Raw genomic sequence first — 24,061 nt, forward strand, 5'->3', positions numbered from 1 at the left:
TATTTTAATATGTTGTACAATATTTATTTGATTAAAATAAAATAAATATTGGACAACATCACATACACTCTGATCCCAATGTAAGTAGCTAAAGCATTTGTGTAATAGAAAGTCAGAAATAACGAAGGTAACACAAATACCCAGACGCAATTGAACCACCCCATGAACTTTTTCTACGTGACTCAGAAGCGAATCGAATCGGAACCACGGAGTGGCGTACCCATGAAAACCCTTATACACACTACTCAACCATGGAGGTCGTCAAAATACAATACCTTTTTTATTGCACAACTATTAATATTAAGAATATCACAACATCAATATTTTTTAATATGAAAAAGATTTGGTTTTGAGAAATGTTATTAGACATACAAAAAGTAGTTTATATTATTTTTCAGTATTAGTTGAATGAAATGTCTAAATAGTATTAGATGTCAATAGCATAGTTTGACTCGTCAAAGTAGAGTACCTCTACACGATCTGGACCTCCGACTTCCGCTAAGTTTAATTGACTTATTGAAGTTCCTATTACTAAAGTATTCCTACTGGTTGTAACTGCGATTGGCAGATCGCATTGCTAATTCGCTTGAAGAAGTCCAGATATAGAATAATCAATTGATATTATAATGTCGTGGAGTCTGCCATTTGAGCCGAGATGGCGCTGTGGTCAAACTACGTAGTATCAAAGATTACTAGTGCAGCCACTAAAACATAAGTATGTTTTTTTTATACAAAACTGTGTTTCATTACGTTTAGTTCTGTGCCATACTTTTAGGTGCTAAAAATATCTTTAAAACCAATTGGAAAGAAGATTTACTCTGTCTTTTCCCAGCAGTGCGAATAAATCTGTTCTTAGTTTGTTGCTTCGTGTATAAAACTAAAAAGCGGTGAAGGAAAACACTGTGAAGAAACCTGCATGTGTCTAATTTCATCGAAATTCTGCCACATGTGCATTCCACCAACCCCTATTGGAACAGCATGGTGGAATGTTCCATACCCTCTCCTTAATGGGAAAGGAGGCCTTTGCCCAGCAGTGGGAAATTTACAGGCTGTTACTTTACTTACTTTTTACTTTCGTATAAAACTCATCTTTTCGGTACATAATTATTTTACAAACATCCCGAATATTTCCACAGATATTATGAAGTACGTAAATTAAAATTAGAACCTCGGAATTGGAAGCTGGCGATTTAAAAATATATTCATAACATACCAAAGCAGTCTGTGAGATCTTCAAACATTTATAAGAGACTAATGAAATTATGTATAAACCGCACGTTTTATTTAAAAATATATACATATTTCCTCAGACGCAAAACTCGACCATGAAACAGATAGTTTGATAAACTTACATAAAATAAATGACTCTTTCATTTATTTTATGAAATTTTATTTACGGAAAGAATGTTATTTTTATTTCACAGGCTATAAATATGAACTTTAATTTTCGGGAGCACACAACAGTCACTAATTACGAACTCAGCCGCGCACGAAATATGAAAGAAACTTATTACCAAAATGAATTCTGCGTCGCACAATGTGCACACATTGTATTTAAAATATATTAACATTTTAAGGAAATTCGTATTAACTCTACCGTACCGTACTGGGTTAGTAATACTTTCATCGGACGCTAGGGATTCAACACTATAAATGAACTGAGATCTTATACTGTATTTAGCAATCTAACAAGTTGCCTAAAGTAAAATAAGTTTGAGCTTTTTAATTTTTAAACGCAAAATTGACTATAGGCTCCAGGTTCTTCTCATTTGAAGAAATGTCTTTAAAACATAAATTAGAACTGAAATTCGACAAAAATGTGGCGTTTTTGTGAATTGTTGAAAATTCCTGAACTCGACTCAGCTGTAACTCGTGAAGTATTTATCTGATACAAAAACGTTTTCTTTAAAAATTTTAGAAAGCGAGAAACTTTATAATCCTTATAAAATATTTTAGATGGAGCTAGGATTTTTGTTGTTTTGTAATATTCGTTTGTTCTGTAATAACGGCACGTGTTGTGCTCATTTCGGACTCGGACTCATGACTATACTAAATTAGACTAAAGTCAAAATTTAAACGTTCCTTGAGTAATTTAATGATCGGACCACAAATTGCCTTGACATCAATTGTCTTCAATCCGTCTTCTCGTCAATAAGCCTTTATGGTTCTCCAACAAAAGCCAAATACTTTCAAATTCCCACCAGCGTCTGCTACATACCTCAACGCACTGTAGCTCATAACAAATGGGGAGGTCACGTGTTTGAAAGTGGAACTAATGCGCTGTGGGTTGCGGTCCGCCTGCCAGCACATTTGTAAAGAATGGCCTATTCACACTGCAGTCCCCGCTTTGTAGCAGACATTGCTTTTTATGTTTAACGTCGTGTGAATTTATTTATAGGTGATAAAGTTAACTAAATTTTATTCAAAATTTTGTGATGAAACGCAGTAAAAGAAAATTGTGTAAGGAACAATAGTTGATGCACATAATGCCTTGCGATGTTTTATTTTTAATTTAAAATTGTTAGACGAACTGGCTTTTGAGCTACCTGATGGTTACATAGTTAATAGTCATCATAAAAAAGCCTAACTTCTAAGAAGAAAGGCACAATTTCCATACTGATTTCTTTGGGATATAGTCAATAAGTTTGATCAAATAGTGGTCATTAGTTCAAGGATACTCCTTATTTTAAGGCAATACTAGATAAATAAATGATTAAAACATATAATGCAAAAAAAAAAAATTAAACAAATTTCCGTAAGATAAAATTTCATTACAACGTTGAAAATACGTCGTCGAGAACTCAAGATTTTACGAGAAGGCTTCGGCATCACGTAATATATTATCTTAAGCAAGTAGCTTCATATATTGAAGGCTTTAGCCTAGATAAACATTTCTAGTGTCTTTAAGATATATGTTAATTAAGTTTCATTTTCAGTTTCAAGCAACTTAAAACATTCTACCAATTCTAGCATTGTACATAGCAACAACAACAGCATTGAAATTTTCCACTGCTGGGCTAATGTCTCCTCTCCCTTTAAGGAGAATGTTTTCAGAATATTTCAGATCACTGCTCCAATGTTGGTTGGTGGAATGACATGTGGCAGAATTTTGTTGAAATTAGACACATGCAGGTTGCCCTCTCGATGTTTGCCCACATGAAAATGTGGTGCTTGCCTGGGTTTGAACCCGAAATTATCGCTTAAGATGTATGTGTTTTGCCTTATATAAGTACAGAACTTATTAACCTAATGCTATCGACATCGCCTTAGGAACATAAAATATCAAATAATACCGTGGAAAGTCCCTTTAAGACTCGATCGGTTACGTCTCGTAGCTCCGAGCGATAAAGAACTCGTTTTGTTTCTGCGATCTCCTTTTATTGTATGGGGGTCGCCCTAGTTTTACAAATTATTCCACAGGCGGCATTTTTGTCTTGCTTAAACGCGCAGGTTTGTGTGTTCAGTCCGTAATCAGAGGGATGAGTAGTTTAGTCTTTCATCACGGGAAAAAGTAATTAATAAAATCGGTAATTTAATTGTGCTGATTTTGATAACGTACAGTCAGAGTAAGAAAACCTTTGTCGGTTTTCAACTTCATTCCTTTGTCAAGTCTTAAACTCTTAGTACCTTTTGAATCTAAACATCAAATTATTGCGACGCAATATGTCATTCTCGATGGGTAAAGCAGATTATCGCTCATACTGAGCACATGAAAATAGATCTTAAGGTGACGAACCATTCCTTACCCCGGCTGTACAAACAAATTAGTCAATATTGATGATTGAAACTAATGTCGTTTTTCCAATTGTTAGTTTTTAAGGTTTCATATCTCTCAACGTAAAAAGGGATCCGTAAAAGAAACCTTCGTTGCCCGTCTGCCCGTCTATCTTCTTGTCTGTGAGTCTATCTGTCAACCCTTTGAATAAGAACGTGTAGCGATTTCCAGAATTTAAATAAATAGCAAATATGGAGATCTGCTGTACCTCGTGGCTGCAAGAAAATCAAACTTCTACTCAATCAAAAGATATGACTATTTATGTCGCATTTTCTATATGTCCCAAAGGGAATCAAAAGCATATATATATACATTTATATGAAACAATCCGAAATCCGTAATTTTTCGCCGATCTGAAAAAAAGAATTTTTTTCACAATGTATTTAAACTTTCTTTAAACTATTGTATTAACTACATTATTTAGATATATTTCGTAGGGTTTTTTTAATATAAGCGACACACAATTTTTTTTTATAAATGACATCCTATAAAAAACGTCTAAAATTAACAGTGTTACCATATTATATTATGCATGTATTATACATATAAACTTTCCCCTTGACTCACTTAATAAAAATAAAAAAAATTCGTCGAGTGGTTTTACAGATCTAAGCATACATAGGGACAAACAGACAGAGGCGTTTGTTTTTATACTATGTAGATGTTATCTGTTATATTATATTTCACCGCCATCTAGCAAATATCATAGAAAGCATAGTAAAAGAAAGAGTTGGAAAAACAAAGGAGGTCCGAAGTCGTTGGCTGGCCTTCTTTGACATCTTACAATATAATAATAGGCGGCTTGTGTTTACAACGCGCCAAATGTAGTGCTAAGTAATTCCATTAAATTCTTTGTTCAACAGCTTTTAGTTGTCTCAACCAGGCGTAGACTAATTCGCCGTCGTATAAGTGAAGTACGTTGTCCAGTTTATTTACACTAAATACACTTATCCCAACAGCTCAAGAAAAACTGGTTCAATTAAATTGCTGAGAGTCAATGGCTGAAAGAGACCACTCATCAAAGATATTAATTTTTTGGGTTCCTTCGCCGGTTTATTTTCGGACTAATTAAAAATCTCCGGCAATCTTCTTAAAACTCATGATTGTGGATGTTCAGAGTTAAATTGAAATAAGGAAGTGAAATTTTTCAATATTTAATTAGTCTCGTGTCTAATGTAATTGAAACTTTTCGAGGAAGAACGCAATTTCAGCCAATCATAGTTTTTTAAAATAGTAAATATGACTTAACATTTAAATATAAAAAATGCTTCCTTATACAAGAAGTGTGATAATGTTTGGCTTAAGGTGTAAGTAGTTTATAGTAACAGCCTATTTAATGTCTCACTGCTGAGCTTAGTTATATTCATCTTTCAATAGAAAGGCTTCATACTTAGGGCTATAGTAGGAGATGAGTTTTAAATACAATACTAGCAACATCTCTCATTTGGACTTCCAAAGAATGTCCAACGACGAAGTGATCTCTAGATTTCAATTAACTTTGAGATATCTTTTTTATTTTTCATGTTATCATACACACACACACACAAGCTGCCGAAGGAAATGAGGAACTGTTAATCGTGATGACTACTCGAGTTGTACTTGTGACGTTTCTATCATTCCATCAGTTTCCAGCCTCGTCATACCTTGGTTGTCTTTTAGAAAACACTCAAAACAACTAACAAACTAATACTAACAACTGAGTTTCTTGCCGGTTCTTCTCAGTAGAATCTACTTTCCGAACCGGTGATAGCTTCATTTAATGTAAAAAAAGTTGTTAAATGACGATGCAAAAGTGCTTTCAAAAGCCTTCTTGAATAAAGTATATTTTGATTTTTTTAATTTAGAATGGGACCAAAATCATCACATGCTTTAGATATATTTTATTTGTAATAGTTAGTATGATAATTACATTTGTTCCAGGATTCTCAGATAATATGACGCCGTACTTAATTATTACTTTCAAAATATCAGATACTGTTTTCGTAATTGACACGTTATTAGTGCGGCCTACTATTCCGAACATCTGCTAAAGCGTAATTATCACATTCATCGATGGTCCCGTGACAATACAAATAACAAGGGTCAATAATGGAATTTATTTGAGTTATAAGGGGTGAAAATATGCTGTGTACCTAAACACCGTTATGATAAATCGGACACAATCCAACCCCGAGATTGAACCGGTCATTAGGGGTAATCGGTTTTCCGATTTCAGGATAAGAATACTTTTATAAAGCTGCCTTTGAGTATAACATTGGCCTGCAGATAAATAGAATAGAACAGAGTTCCATAACAAAATCAATGTAAGCGTGTTATGTTGGTATTACAGATGGCGGACATAACTCATTTGGTATGTAACGTAAATGGTTCTTTATTAAAAATATTGGTTCTAATCTATAATTGATTGTGTTTTCAATGTCGAAAGAAAATGTCGCCAGGAAAATTGCCGTGGTATAGTGGTTTCTTAAAATATTAAGTCTTTTAATTTTACTAGTGTTCCTGTAGATTGTCCAACTAGATTCAACAACATGGCAATATTTTGCATGAAATCAATGATGCATTTTTGGTATCTTGCAAAGGCGAGAAGAATGCATTATTTATAACAACAACAACAACAACCACCACAGCCTGTTAATTTCCCACTGCTGGGCTAAGGCCTCCTCTCATTTTGAGGAATGGTTTGGAACGTGTTGCTCCTCGTTGATGGGAAAGCACGTGAGGAAACCTGAATGTGTCTAATTTCATAGAAATTCTGTTACATGGGTATTCCACCAACCTGCATTATGTATATGAAGGAAAAATAAATATAATTATAAATGTGTCCTTATTAGTTTCTATTTGTGAATTTCCCAGTACTGGAAAAGTTGGATAGGTAATTAGGTAGTGTGAATAAGTAGTCTTTGTGTTAAATCAGGGTATAAGCTATACCTAATCCAAGTAAGTAACAAACAACCACACACATGAACTATTGCATTGTAACATTTAAAGGGTATTACTATCAGATGAGATTGTGATAGACAAATATAAATACTAACAATATGTCGTAATCGATTCTTTTTTTTTAATATTTTTAAATATATAATATTTCGCAACGATCGCTTTGTGGAGCGCGGCTCATGAAATAAATATAAAACCGTGAGTTATTCGCTGACCGGCCGGCGCCTCTCGACATCTCGCTCTGAATTATTAATGCGGAACGCATCCCCGTCTAATTCACTAAATGATGAAAGAAGGCAAACGAATAATGTGAGAGTATTACTCGGAAGGCTTTCGAGTTCCTCGTTCTGAAAATCAAAATGTTCATTCGAGTCGATCATGATTCAGGATTGAATTGAATGTAAGTTGAATGAAAAGGAGAGCCGGCAAGATATTCAGGAGTCTTTCTCAAATGAAATAGTTTGTCAGAGTTTATATGTAAGATACTTAATTATACTACATTCAAAAGCAATGTGATAATCCTTAGCTTGGGTATACGTAGAACTAACAATAATAACTGCACAATATATGTGTGTATGTAGTTAAAACTCATATTTAAATCAGCGACTAAAAATTCTACTTATAACAACTTTTATTTTACCTAACTTCGACCAAAAAATATGAATTTATTCAGTTGCACTTTTTACGTTTGTCATCTCGGAAGTCTGTCATTTAAAAATAAATTTGGGAGCATTTTTTCTTTTTTTTTAGGAAGAGCGCAGTGTGACTCTTTTTCATTAAATCTACAATCTACGTTCACGATTTCCAGTCGCTTGGCCTTTTTGTATCCTGCATATTGCTTTTACAAACTACTGAACAATATGTTTAATTCTTTGGTTATTTTTAATTTTGGATCAAAGAGGTCTCAAAATATTTTCATACCATTTTCACTCATAGAAGAATTGATTCATGAGGAACGTCATTATGTCTTAGAGAAATTGACCGTTGAAGATTTTTAGAAAATAATAATAACCGGCGCCGCGCAAACGTGTAGAGCCATACGCGTTGCAATATCGAAGCCACGGTGGGGAGCTAGACGATAATAAATAATAAATCCCCTTCAAAAATCTGCCAACGAAATGAGAAAGCCTTACAACGTTTCATTTGCGGCTTTTATTTTGTTACCTTTCTGGTGGTGTGGGTGTAAAGAAACAATATTAGGTTATAACATTTTTAATGCACAGTAACATAGTGTTATAAACAACCCATTACTTAATTTACTAGTTACTTATGTTACTACTTATAATGACTCTTATATAAAAATTATGCCAGCTAGACTCAGCGTGGGTCACTTGGGATAAAAGGCAAGCTTGAAAATTCAATGTTACTAATCCAAAATTTAAGGTTGAAAATTAGGCGCCACTGACGAATAAATTAGTTGATGTGGTTTGAAAGAATACACCGTTCGCCAGACCGGTGTAAACGAAATTTATAATATAATTAAAAGGGGGTACATCACCAAAGTTTCCAGCTACACGTGGATACCGACAACAGCTTAGGGAACAGGCCTGCCGTCCTTGGAGTTGCACCAGCCGCTATCTGGGCACACTCAACCAGGAACCTGGAGCCGTTCACTCTTAATATTTCCATTCAAGAAGTCCACGTGGTGGGTAAATCCGATTAAAAAAAAAAACCTCCTGTAATACGAAATATACAGGTTCAATAAGTTAAGCAAATAAGCAAACGATAAATACCTTTAACGAGAGATGTAAGCCGAATTTACCTTCTGGAGGTTCAAAGTCCTGCTTACACAAATTGACGATCTCAACTCCGGAGAACCATTTCAAAGGGTCACTGGAAACCACAATTTACACATAACTACGACTTTTCGAATTGCAAACCAATGCATTTAATCAAAAACAAGAATTAAAGACTTACAATTTCTTACGAGCCGGTAAACATGATATAAAGTTCTGTCAAACTTCAAAACTTCATTGTTAATATAAATTCTGAAAAGATAACTGCTATTAAAGCACCGAATACTAAACAACCACAAATTAAGAAACTCAATTATTAAGACAACTCACCGATATATTCAGTATATCGAATTAAAAGTTTGGATTCGGTGTGAAGCCGATAGTTCCAAAATTCAAAAAGAACGAAATCGAAAGTTCACGAACCTTTGAAAGGTTAGCGAGTGTGACCAGTATTACTACCAAAATACCCTTAATGAAAAAGGAATCATATCCATAATTAAATCAAGAAAATACTTATGGAATAATTATTAAAATTAAGGAAAGTCAAAAATGAGGCAAAGTAAATTTATCATAACAAGACTCCGACACCTACATCGAAGAACTAACCTTTAAACTGGAAGACAGCTAATAAATTAATCTGAAACGACGTGAAATGACCTCTAATAAAATTCAGCAACCGAATTAGGTGATTAAAATATTATTTTAATAATTATTTTAATGCACCTTTAAAATAAATGTAATTTATTTTATTAATTAAAATTTGAGAAAATGCCAAGTTGAAGCGTTATACTAGCAACACCGACATAAATTAAGTGGGAAATGGGTCAATGGCACGGAATTTAGCGAATTGACACTTTTTTGAAGTTTTAAATAATTATAAAAAAAAAGTTAAAATTATGTAAATAATTTTTAATGTAACAGTACCTCCCCTCCCGGAAGAATTTTGCGAGGATAAACGAGAAAAATTCGAGCTGGCCCTCCAGCTCAGAACCTCGAACAACACAAATAATTAATTTAAATCACATTTCAAATGTGAAATATAAAATGACAAAAAAGTGGAAAATCCAACTTAAGAAAAATACTACTCACCACAACTCATTTATTTGGCTACAACCAAATAAAACAAACAGAGCCCCCACAATATGTGCAGGACAAACTCCACCTAAGCTTAAGCTCAACAAAAGCTTCGCTGCATGCAATACCAGGCGCATGAACAAAACTAATATCTGCTCTAACACAGATAATATAAAAATAATGCTTCTCATAAGCAATCTTAAAAAAAAATTACTAGTAGTCTATGCCACTAAATAGAGAATATAATTAACCTCTATAAAATAGTATCACGACACCAAAATTCGCGAAAACAATATAACTGATTAACTATTCGAACCCACGAGAAGTTAACAGTCTTAACCTTAACACACTATACAAAAAAAATATACAAACCAACAGACATAACAAACCTTAATAAAACCAACCGTCAGGACTGATGGTACTCACATATAAGACTCTCTACTGACCAGACGAACAACAACACTTGTTAGGTAATATGGGATGGGAAAGGAATATTAGGAAACCAAACAGATGCCACGCCAACACAGAAGTGGACACTGGAAGGTGACAAAATGTCAAGGAATAGTATTAAGGCTTATTTTTACAGAGTCACAAACCGCTCTGAGTCGTAAGGCTTATTTTTACAGAGTTACAATCCGCTCTGAGTATTAAGGCTTATTTAAGGGAGTTACCAACCGCTCCATAAGGATTTTAGGGTGAGGAAAGGAATAAAAGGATGCCAAACAGATACAACACTATCACAAAGTTGATACTGGACGGTCACCAAACGTGAAGGAATAGTTTTAAGGCTTATTTTTACAGAGTCACAAACCGCTCTGAGTCGTAAGGCTTATTTTTACAGAGTTACAATCCGCTCTGAGTCGTAAGGCTTATTTTTACAGAGTTACAATCCGCTCTGAGTATTAAGGCTTATTTAAGGAGTTACCAACCGCTCCATAAGGATTTTAGGGTGAGGAAAAGGAATAAAAGGATGCCAAACAGATACAACACTATCACAAAGTTGATACTGGACGGTCACCAAACGTGAAGGAATAGTTTTAAGGCTTATTTTTACAGAGTCACCAACCGCTCTGAGTATTAGGGCTTATTTAAGGAGTTACCAACCGCTCCATAAGGATAATAGGATGAGGAAAAGGGATAAAAGGATGCCTAACGAACACAAACGAAACCTAAAGACACTGCTATTCATACCATAATAAACCAACTGTCAGGACTGATGTTTCATACCTCTCCTCTCTGTTGTCCGGACGTTCACACTTTGCAATACCTAACGACACTATCATACCTTAATAAACCAACTGTCAGGACTGATGTTTCCTACCAATAAACTCAGCTGTCCGGACGTTCACACATTGCAATACCTAACGACACTATCATACCTTAATAAACCAACTGTCAGGACTGATGTTTCCTACCAATAAACTCAGCTGTCCGGACGTTCACACATTGCAATACCTAACGACACTATCATACCTTAATAAACCAACTGTCAGGACTGATGTTTCATACCTCACCTCTCTGCTGTCCGGACGTTCACACTTTGCAATACCTAACGACACTATCATACCTTAATAAACCAACTGTCAGGACTGATGTTTCATACCTCACCTCTCTGCTGTCCGGACGTTCACACTTTGCAATACCTAACGACACTATCATACCTTAATAAACCAATTGTCAGGACTGATGTTACACCCCTCTCCTCTCTGCTGTCCGGACGTTCAGGAGACAAGCAATAATAACTTTGCTTAATGGGTGCCATATCACCCGTATCGATCGAATGTGTTATAACATCCGTTCGACCTAAGTCGAAGTCGAAGTCTTCCTTTCGAAGGAAACCTCTTCAAACTTACCAAACACCTCCTTCGCAATTACGCTTTGCGAAGAAGATAAAACCTCAAGGGGATGTAAGAACTTCACTCCCGAAACTACATTCGTTTCGGATGAATCAAAGCTTACATAAAAAAAAATAAGTTTGGTGCTAAACCAAACCTACACCAAAAATTCAACCCAAAAATTAAGGGTGTTGTCACACTAGGGACAACATAAAATTTGATTACTTTAGTCTTAGACTTCAGCGTAATCGGTAAAAATAAATAACCTGACACACGGGATCGTGCATCATAGCCGTAGCTATATAAGAAATATCAGATGTGTCATACATCTGAACACCCTGACCGACAAAATATTGACCTAAATTAGACCCTAAGATAGATATAGATGAACCGGAATCTAATAAACCACAAAACTGTTCATCAAAAATAGAAACCGACAAATAAGGACGAATGTCATCCGGAGGACGCTGCATAGCCGCTACACTATGAGTAAAGAAAAGTGAGATTCGTTTTAAATACTTCCGCCAATCGTCAGGATCAAAGTTAGCGGAACGACTTGACGGAAGGCTTATCCGTTTTATGGATCAGCTGATTTACAATTAAGACAGGACTTAACGGTGATGCCCCTAGTACCACAACGAAAACAGACTATATCCTTAGACTTACAACTACCCAAATCATGTCCCTTAACCCTACAACGAAAACAAAACAAACCAGGTTTACTCCGCGAATCATCTCGACTTTAAAAGATTTACTATATTTGAAACCTAAATCAGGAGCTAAAGTATCAGCATCGATCTTTGGTGGATCCCTTATCTCAACTTCATAAATAAGTTCATCCTTCCTAAGTAAGTGATAAGCTATAGGCCTTTCCATGATGTAAAAAAAAATATTTCCCAAAAAAAAATTCTAAGCGTAAGCTATGAATGTGAAAACTGGTTTTATATAGATATAAAACAAAATTAAAAAACTATTTAAAAAAAAAGTTCAGTAAAAAAATTGTATTGAACCAGTATAAAAATTTGCAGAACCCTAAAAGTTGTAATACTAAAGAACCACACAAACAATATGAATAAGGTTCAAAAACGAATAAATTTGAATCAAAGTTCAGATAAAACTAAATGTGCAAAAGTCCAAAGTGCAAGTAAAATTAATTGTCATATTAAATGCTGATAATGAAAAGTTAAGTCGAGCTGGCTTCACAATATAATAATATGTAAGTCACTTAATACTAAACCTGTTTAAATTATAATTGCATCAATAATTTAAATTAATACTCTTTAAGTAATAATTATTATATAATTAAAGTAATATCACAGTATGATAATTTACTTAAAATTTACTTCCAATGCAATATGAAATGTTGTAAAGTTAATTTGAAACACATAATAAAGGACATAATTATTAAAATAGTACTTGTTAAATCTTTATAATAGTTTTTATACAATAACAATATTAAACATTGATTTTCAAACGCCTTATTTCAATATAGCAAATACAGACATACTGACTATCCCAAGTCACGCCCCCACCGTTGTGGTGCCACTGTTACCTTTCTGGTGGTGTGGGTGTAAAGAAACAATATTAGGTTATAACATTTTTAATGCACAGTAACATAGTGTTATAAACAACCCATTACTTAATTTACTAGTTACTTATGTTACTACTTATAATGACTCTTATATAAAAATTATGCCAGCTAGACTCAGCGTGGGTCACTTGGGATAAAAGGCAAGCTTGAAAATTCAATGTTACTAATCCAAAATTTAAGGTTGAAAATTAGGCGCCACTGACGAATAAATTAGTTGATGTGGTTTGAAAGAATACACCGTTCGCCAGACCGGTGTAAACGAAATTTATAATATAATTAAAAGGGGGTACATCACCAAAGTTTCCAGCTACACGTGGATACCGACAACAGCTTAGGGAACAGGCCTGCCGTCCTTGGAGTTGCACCAGCCGCTATCTGGGCACACTCAACCAGGAACCTGGAGCCGTTCACTCTTAATATTTCCATTCAAGAAGTCCACGTGGTGGGTAAATCCGATTAAAAAAAAAAACCTCCTGTAATACGAAATATACAGGTTCAATAAGTTAAGCAAATAAGCAAACGATAAATACCTTTAACGAGAGATGTAAGCCGAATTTACCTTCTGGAGGTTCAAAGTCCTGCTTACACAAATTGACGATCTCAACTCCGGAGAACCATTTCAAAGGGTCACTGGAAACCACAATTTACACATAACTACGACTTTTCGAATTGCAAACCAATGCATTTAATCAAAAACAAGAATTAAAGACTTACAATTTCTTACGAGCCGGTAAACATGATATAAAGTTCTGTCAAACTTCAAAACTTCATTGTTAATATAAATTCTGAAAAGATAACTGCTATTAAAGCACCGAATACTAAACAACCACAAATTAAGAAACTCAATTATTAAGACAACTCACCGATATATTCAGTATATCGAATTAAAAGTTTGGATTCGGTGTGAAGCCGATAGTTCCAAAATTCAAAAAGAACGAAATCGAAAGTTCACGAACCTTTGAAAGGTTAGCGAGTGTGACCAGTATTACTACCAAAATACCCTTAATGAAAAAGGAATCATATCCATAATTAAATCAAGAAAATACTTATGGAATAATTATTAAAATTAAGGAAAGTCAAAAATGAGGCAAAGTAAATTTATCATAACAAGACTCCGACACCTACATCGAAGAACTAACCTTTAAACTGGAAGACAGCTAATAAATTAATCTGAAACGACGTGAAATGACCTCTAATAAAATTCAGCAACCGAATTAGGTGATTAAAATATTATTTTAATAATTATTTTAATGCACCTTTAAAATAAATGTAATTTATTTTATTAATTAAAATTTGAGAAAATGCCAAGTTGAAGCGTTATACTAGCAACACCGACATAAATTAAGTGGGAAATGGGTCAATGGCACGGAATTTAGCGAATTGACACTTTTTTGAAGTTTTAAATAATTATAAAAAAAAAGTTAAAATTATATAAATAATTTTTAATGTAACAATTTTCATACACGGCTTTGTAATACAATATTTTTATCTCGTCAATTTCAAAAGGGCGGAATGTATGTTATATAATATATGTACATGAGTCATTTATTAAAGTATACATTTATTTTGTTCTTCCAGCGAGTACGTGTGATGTGATGGACAAATAGATACTACTGTTTCGGAATGTAGATTCTGTTATATTACAAATCGATGAGAAAAATCATTACTCAGATTTCAAAGATGTAATCAAATTTATGTAAAAGTTTCGTACACGAAAATCAAGCCTTACAAATTCCACGATCACATGGAACGTTATATTGAGTAATTAATAATATTTACCTAAAATAATTATATTTTAATTGGCATGTTAATTTTATATTTATAATATAAAAATTACGGTAAATTGTTACGTGAACCGAAGTGGCTGTCATCTCGGCAGTCTGCATTCGACTCAATAATTAATTACAAGTAATTAAAACTTATCTTAGATAAAGGCAAGTACAGATTCGCACGAGTGCAATACTGGTACTAAATATACTACAGAATGTCTTACATCGCTTTGTCATTGTAATCTGTAATATCTTCGAAAATATTCATTTAAGTTACACGCTGTAGAGGACAAAATTGATCTATATTTCTTGATATGTATCGTATGACCAAATAACATTAAATTATTATAAATTGTACTGTAAGTTAAATCCAGATCCATTTAGTAGCTTTTATCGGAATGAGTGACAAACATACATATATTTATCTTCAAAACCTTCGCATTTATAATATTACTAAGATATTTTTACTATATTAATTTATATCACTATCACTAATTAGCATATAAAGTAATTTTCTCTGTCCCTATATCCCTATGTATACTTGAATCTTTAAAACTACGCAACTGATTTTGATGCGGTTTTTTTAATAGATAGAATTATTTGAGAGGTAGGTTTTGTAAATAATATACAGACAATATAGTAAATAAACACTGATAATTTTAGCTGTTTCTTATGTCAATAAGTAATAAACAAATTCTGTATATTTAGTATCAGTATAGCACCCGTGCGAAGCTGGGACGGGTCAACAATATACACTACTCTCAACATCACGTACACTACTCTGATTACAATGTAAGTAGCTAAAGCACTTGTATTATGAAAAATCAAAAGTAACGACGGTACCACAAACACTCAGACCCAAGACAACATAGAAAAATAATGATAACATACATCTACATCGGCTCAGCCGGGCATCGAAACCAGGACCGCGAAGTGGCGTACCCATACAAACCGGTGTATACACCACTCGACCACGGAGGTCATCATGGTCGCTGGTTCTCTATAAAAATCAGGTTCTTGAATTAATCTGATTATTTCCTCTTCAAACAAAAAAGATGCGTAGTATTATTGCAATTTGACAGTGCTGAGAGTCTGCTCGCCTATTAGTGTTCAGCGTGTGGCGAACGCGACACTTACCAGATCCCTACAACCTATATAACTTATATAAATAAAATATTATACATATAATCATATAATATCTTATATATTTTTCATACATTAAATAATAAAGGTAACATAAATACAAATATTACTATAACATATGTACATATAACTATACTATATATGTATACTATAATACTTATATACTTATATAAATTACATAATAAATACATATTATATATACATGTTATACACAGTATAAATATCTACACTTTAAAAATCATATAAATAATTAAAATATAATATAATAATTTATGTAATGTCGGAAGGCAGTCGCCGCGCGATCGTGTAATAGAAATGTCTTTTCTAAATAAATTACCGTTACTTTGAACAAAGAAACGTATGCGCATCGGTTCGGCCGCCTTCCGTCAAGCAGTCGAATCCTAGATCTCGTACTGAACGCACGTCGCTTATCGCTTAAACTTTGCTACACGATTTTGCACCTTAAGTCTTTGTATTAAGTCATACTTCCTTCTTTCATCTAAACTTACCTTCATATTTCTTTCTTCTCATTTCTATTCTGTGCTGTGCCTGCCTATCTTCGTGTTTATTATTTCTACGAGAAATAAATTAGTAGTGGAAGAAACTTTGTTTTAATCAAACCTCATCTACAACATCATACACAACTCCGCTACATTGGTGACCCCGCTGAAAACAAAGAAGCTGAAAACGAAGAGGATTAATTAACCAACTCAAGTAAGGAACACTAGATTATTTGGTGGAATAAAATGGAACCACAAAATGAAGGTAACTCGAACTTAAATGCCGAGTCACGACGACCATTTACACCTCACGACACGACCGACATATTTCGAGTCGGAGTGCGACCACCACCGTTCTGGGCAGAAGAACCTGCAGTTTGGTTTTCACAACTGGAAGGCAATTTTGTGTTGTCGAGAATCACTGACGACGATACAAAATTTTATTACGTTACTTCGACATTAGAACACCGTTACGCAGCAGAAGTGAAGGATATAATTATTTCACCACCAAAGACAGGGAAGTACGAACGACTTAAAACTGAATTAATCAAGCGTCTGTCAGCCTCGCGCGAGAAAGAGGTAAAACAATTACTTGTTCACGAAGAGTTAGGAGATCGGAGACCATCTCAGTTTCTCCGACACCTGCAAAGATTAGCAGGTCCATCAGTTCCAGACGATTTTATTAAAACTATTTGGATAAGTCGTCTGCCTACTGCTCTTCAACCAATTATTGTGGCTCAGAAAACTTATGACCTTCAAGCTTTGGCTGACTTAGCCGACAGCTTACATGAATTGGTACCGTGCACACCTCAAGTCGCTTCAACATCTGCTCCCCAGTCAACCATTGATTCAATGGCGAAACAAATAGATGAGCTCACAAAGCAAGTAAAAGCTCTGTCTGCTCGCAGTCACAGACCAAGATCGAGATCAAGAAGACGACGTAGCCCGACAGTACAAATGAGATCACAGTCCAACTACAGAAAATTTCCATTATGTTGGTATCACAATAAACACGGAAAGAATGCCAATAAATGTGTGAAGCCATGCGATTTTAAGTCGGAAAACTACCAAGGCAATCGGTAATGGCGACATCCGATAGCCATAACGTATCTGGTCGCCTTTTCGTAACGGATCGAAAATCGAAGATGCAGTTTCTCGTTGATACAGGTAGCGATCTCTGCGTCTTCCCTCGCACAGCACTACGTGAAAGAAGATCTCCGACCAATTACCAACTCTATGCCGCGAATGGGACTTCTATTTCAACATATGGTTTTGCTCACCTCGAGCTGAATCTTGGCCTGCGTCGAGACTACACATGGCGATTTATAGTGGCAGATGTCACTAAGGCTATAATTGGCGTCGACTTCTTGTCATATTATGGTCTTATAGTCGACTGCCGTAACCAGCGTCTCATCGATAGCACCACAACCCTGACGACTTCAGCAGAATCAGTATCATCATCCAGCACGATTTCTTCAGTGAAGACATTGCTCGGTGATTCAAACTACCATATACTGCTACGTCAATTTCCGGAGATCACACGTCCTGCAGGAAACGAGAAGGTTGTTAACCATAACACGGTCCATCATATCAGGACTACACCTGGACCTCCAGTATCTTGCTCGCCACGTCGCTTGGCTCCAGATAAATTGCTCATAGCCAAGGAAGAGTTCGCAGCTATGATTAAAAATGGAACAGCTCGACCATCAGAGAGTCCATGGGCATCACCTTTGCATCTAGCCCCGAAGAAGGAAAGTGGATGGCGTCCATGCGGTGATTATCGGATGCTTAATGCAAGAACAATTCCTGACCGCTATCCGATTCGGAATATTCACGATTTCACGCATAACATATCGGGTTGTCGTGTTTTCTCCAAAATCGACCTCGTGAAAGCATTTAACCAGATTCCAGTATTTTCTGAGGACATTGCAAAGACGGCCATCACAACACCGTTTGGTCTTTATGAGTTCCCATATATGACCTTTGGACTCAGAAACGCCGGCCAGACCTTCCAGCGTTTTGTTGACGAAATGACCAGAGGCTTAGACTTTGTCTACGCATACCTAGACGATTTCCTCATATTTTCCCCTGATGAAGAAACACATCAACATCACTTACGAAGTCTGTTTCATAAGCTTCGGGAGTATGGGATGGTAATAAATGCGTCTAAATGCGTCTTTGGAGTTTCTGAAGTGTCTTTCTTGGGATATACCGTTTCATCAAATGGCATCAAACCATTGGAATCCAAAGTCGAGGCAATTAAAGAATTTCCTGTGCCTAAGACTGTGAGAGAATTAAGAAGATTCTTAGGCATGCTGAATTTTTACCGCAAATTCATCCCAGGTGCCGCGGAAATTCAAGCACCTCTACACTCTCTTCTCACTGATAAGGTCAAAGGCTCACATCCAGTAGACATCACGGGTGAAGTTTTTAAGGCATTCGAAGAATGCAAAAACAGTCTATGCAGCGCAACACTCTTAGCTCATCCAGACTTGAATGCAAAGATCGCGCTCGTAACTGATGCTTCAGACAAAGCAATAGGAGCTGCTATACACCAATACAAAAATGATGCTTGGCAACCTCTCGGTTTCTTTTCACGGAAACTAAGTCCTTCGCAAAGTAAATACTCTCCGTACGACAGGGAGCTACTTGCGATATACGAGGGAATCCGTTACTTCCGATACATGCTAGAAGCAAGGCATTTTACCGTTTTCACGGATCACAGACCTTTATGTTACGCCTTTACAACAAGAAAGGATAAATGCTCACCACGACAATTTCGCCACCTCGACTATATCGGACAATTTACTACTGATATACGGCATATATCTGGAAAGGACAATGTCGTGGCAGATACATTATCGAGGATTGAAGAACTGACAAAGCCAATAGACTTGACAGAGCTAGCACAGTCACAAGCTGACGATCTTGAGCTGAAACGACTGATAGAAGGAGAATCGTCTCTCAATCTACGTAAGACAATCATTCCTGGAACGCAAATACAGCTGTACTGCGATGACAAAAATCAGACTCTAAGACCCTTTGTCACATCACCGTTTCGCTACAGAGTATTCCAAAGCTTACATTCACTCAGCCATCCTGGCGCCAATGCCACTGCTAAACTTGTAGCTCAGCGTTTCGTATGGCCCGGCGTACGGAAAGATTGCCGTGAATGGACAAAGAAATGTCAAGCCTGTCAGCGAGCGAAGACTACTCGGAACGTTTCAACCAGTCCTGGGAATTTTCAACTTCCACGTGCCAGATTTACCACCGTCCATATCGATCTAATAGGACCACTGCCAATCTCAAACGGCTACAAATACTGTCTTACAGCCGTAGATAGATTCACGAGATGGCCAGAAGCTATTCCTATTATGGACATAACAGCAGAGACAGTAGCTAAGGCCTTGATATCCGGCTGGATAGCACGCTTTGGATGCCCTACTGCTATAATCACTGACAGAGGACGACAATTTGAATCTGCCCTTTTCAAGCACCTCTCTGAAATGGTTGGTTTTGAACACAAGAAAACTACTGCTTATCACCCTGCATGTAATGGCATGGTTGAGAGATTTCACCGCCAATTAAAAGCCGCCATTGTTTGTCATGAAAACTCACATTGGACAGAATCACTTCCACTGGTGTTGCTTGGAATCCGAAATGCAATTAAAGAAGATATTCAAGCATCTTCGGCAGAAATGGTATATGGCGAGACGCTTAGATTACCTGGAGAACTTTTTCAACCATCCACGAATAAGTCTGATGACATAACCGATTTTATGGCACGACTTCGGATTATTGCGAAGAACCTTCAACCGCAACCAGCTTCCAGGCACTGTAAGAAATCTATCTTCATATTCAAAGATCTTGCAACGACTAGTCATGTGTACCTCAGAGAAGATGCTAACAGAGGAGCACTCCAACTGGCTTATACTGGCCCACATGAAGTACTGGCGAGGAACGAAAAAGTCTTCAAAATACTTGTCCGAGGAAAACCTACCTCTGTAACAATAGAAAGACTGAAGCCTGCATACATGCTTACCGACGACGACGATCCAAGGGATATACCTCTTCCTCCTGCTACTCCACCTGAAATAAAAAATCACGATGATAAAATTAAAGATAAGGAAAATAATAACAAAAGGACACGATCGGGCAGAACAGTACACATACCTGATTATTATCGCCCGTAGGACGGTCTCTGGAGGGGAGTGGTGTGGCGAACGCGACACTTACCAGATCCCTACAACCTATATAACTTATATAAATAAAATATTATACATATAATCATATAATATCTTATATATTTTTCATACATTAAATAATAAAGGTAACATAAATACAAATATTACTATAACATATGTACATATAACTATACTATATATGTATACTATAATACTTATATACTTATATAAATTACATAATAAATACATATTATATATACATGTTATACACAGTATAAATATCTACACTTTAAAAATCATATAAATAATTAAAATATAATATAATAATTTATGTAATGTCGGAAGGCAGTCGCCGCGCGATCGTGTAATAGAAATGTCTTTTCTAAATAAATTACCGTTACTTTGAACAAAGAAACGTATGCGCATCGGTTCGGCCGCCTTCCGTCAAGCAGTCGAATCCTAGATCTCGTACTGAACGCACGTCGCTTATCGCTTAAACTTTGCTACACGATTTTGCACCTTAAGTCTTTGTATTAAGTCATACTTCCTTCTTTCATCTAAACTTACCTTCATATTTCTTTCTTCTCATTTCTATTCTGTGCTGTGCCTGCCTATCTTCGTGTTTATTATTTCTACGAGAAATAAATTAGTAGTGGAAGAAACTTTGTTTTAATCAAACCTCATCTACAACATCATACACAACTCCGCTACAAGCGTTAAGCGCGGCTCACGATGTCAGGCGGGCGCAATTTGTTGGGATTTATGGGTGCCGTTATTAGGTTCTTTCTTATTTTTTACCCCGAAGCCTTTGTTGTGGATGTACTTGTATGAGCTTTATTTTTTGTAACAAAGATATTATTAAACAATGGCGAGTTCGTGTTATGTTCGCAACGCGTGATGCTTCATATCTTTTTTCATCATATTGATTTTATAACCTGGAAAGGCTGTTGTAAAATATATTGTTTACATAGTCAGTGAATTGGACATCCCATAAAATTAACTAGTACCATTTACTAAGTGTAAAAAATTGTTTGTCGAAGATGCTCCAAGATTGATGATGATGATGATGATGCCTCATACAGACGGGCTCATTTTCACATTTGTAATATATACTAGTATAGACTTCGACTTTGGTGCGACGCATAGTCTTAAAGATAAGGCAAACGAGGGATCTCGACTTGGGGAAAATTCTACAATAATTTAATTGAGTGTTAAAATTAAGACGAAACGGGAAAATGTTGCTTTCAAAAATTATTCAGGAAAGTCGAATCTAATTGTTAATTACCTGTCGTAAGGCATAACGATAAGGTTGTCAAAAATTTATATATCATATATTACATTATAGGCATTACTAGATTTATACAAGTTATTCTGTGTGCCACGCTCAATACAATACTTAGTATTGTAGTGTTTCGATTTGAAAGGTGAGTGAGACTGTGGAACCAGTACAAGAGACAAACCCATTATTCTCATAGTCAATGGTGTTGATGAAAACAGCATCCGTAGGCAGTGGTGATCACTAAGCACCGGATGGTAAATTTTGCCCGGTGTCCATTGTCTAAAAATAATGTTGTGTAAATATAATTCATAGATGTTTCAAGGAGCACCAATAAATCATGAGAGTCTATTTGAATACTTTTATTTTTAATTGGATTTGATTCTAGATTTCACTGTTTTATAATTTCGTGAGAGAGTTACGACTGCAATTATATTATGGAAGCCTTCAACTTGTACTATTATCTATATTTATCTACTAATATATTATCCTGTGACAAAACTAAAATGTAAATATATCCCATACGAAATAACAGTGATGCCTCTATTATTAAAGACTGGGCTGGGCATATTTCTCCACGCTATTCCAACGCTACGCCATGAGTGGACATATAAATGCAACAGATTTTCAACTAGCAACATGCTGGCTTCCCTCAGCGCGGAACATAATTATTCACGAGCACATTGAAAATATGATGCGTCCTGAATTTAATTGGCTATATTTCATAAAGTCCTATATTTTATCCACTGGACTATATCAAGTCAAAATTATTATATATTAAGATAAATGGTGAATATTCTCGTCTATAAAATAATTTGAATCAACAAAAAGGAAAAGTCAAATATTACTGAAACGAAAATTGGCGAAGATTCAAAAGTTTTAAGAATATATTACGAACTTTTGACTAACATAAGTTTGTATAATAATTGTCCTCGTTACAATTAGAATAGAACATACAACGTAAATATATAAAGGGGATTGTTTTTGTATCAAATGTATATCAATGGATGTGTAAATTGATAGAATTCGCACAAAATTAACTAATATTGGCTATGATGTCGTCCTGATTACGTCCAAACCACTACGCAACACATTTTGTGATTCAGATTTTTTGGCAGAAATAGCCAAAATATTTTTACCGGGCACAACTAAGGTTTGATTCAATTAACCAGAGTCGTTAGCTTTATATCTAGATACTCAACCATCTACACAGCATAACAAAACCTCTACGATATTTTTGTGATACATGAAAGTATTTTTATATAAAATATAAGCTAAGACAGACAGGTAACATGGAATTTGTATTTATAATTCCTGTGCTCATTTGCAAGTTTCTTGACCCTTTTCAACCGACTTCAAAAAGGAGGAGGTTATCAATTTTTTTTTGTTTGAAAGGTAGTGCTTCCCGTGGGGTCCCATTTTTTTCCGATGATGGTATCCGTATGAAAACGACGTAAGTCTTAAATTTGCATTATGTATATGCGCGACAAATAGGTGAATAACTGAAAATCACGTTAACCAATTTTGATAATTCTTTTTTTATTATAAAATATATACTTCAAGGGTAATTTAGTGAAAGTTTGGTAAGGTTCTGAGCACAGGATCCATGACAAAGTAGCGGAACGGAAGGGAGCGGAACAATTCTGAGGAGCACGTTAGCGATATTCTGTCGAATCTTTTATTTATAGGTTATTTGGATATTTGAGTCACCTTCCGTAATGTGGTTATGTTTATGTAATTATCATTGTCGAATATTATAATCAACTAGCTACCCACCCCGGCTTCACACGGGTGCAATACTGATACTAAATATACTACAGAATTTGTTTATTTACGACATCACATCGCAAACTTCTAAAATTATCAGTGTTTCTTTACTATATTGTTCATTTATTATATACACAAACATTCCTCTTGAATCACACTATCTTTTAAAAAAAATCGCATCAAAATCCGTTGCATAGATTTAAAGATATAGGGACAGAGAAAGCGACTTTGTTTTATACTATGTAGTGATGGAACTCATATACGGCTCACAGTTAGGGTAAAATGCACTAAAAAATAATAAAAATAATTGCATATTTTACATATTTTTTAGAGTCCTCCTAGGTAAAATGAAATGAAAAATATTAGACTACTTAAAAGTCGATTTACGATTATATAATGTAGTTATAATTATTGTTATATTTAGAGTCGGTGTTCATTCATTTCGATGTTCGAGTTCATTTTACCTAGGAGGAC

General features: G+C 35.3%; 1 protein-coding gene across 1 annotated transcript; it reads left to right on the top strand.

The window, feature by feature from the left end:
- The first annotated feature begins 16,606 nt into the window (after positions 1-16,606).
- LOC124534207 lies at positions 16,607-17,443 on the top strand. Its single transcript, XM_047109918.1, has one exon. It carries the CDS (start codon positions 16,607-16,609, stop codon positions 17,441-17,443), a length of 837 nt encoding a protein of 278 aa, XP_046965874.1.
- Positions 17,444-24,061: the final 6,618 nt, after the last annotated feature.

The sequence above is a fragment of the Vanessa cardui genome, chromosome 12 (genome assembly GCF_905220365.1).
Source record: "Vanessa cardui chromosome 12, ilVanCard2.1, whole genome shotgun sequence".
NCBI lineage: Eukaryota > Metazoa > Arthropoda > Insecta > Lepidoptera > Nymphalidae > Vanessa > Vanessa cardui.

What these genes read in the sequence shown, in the direction of transcription:
- LOC124534207 (XM_047109918.1), top strand. Translation starts at nt 16,607, where the DNA reads ATGGAACCACAAAATGAAGGTAACTCGAACTTAAATGCCGAGTCACGA.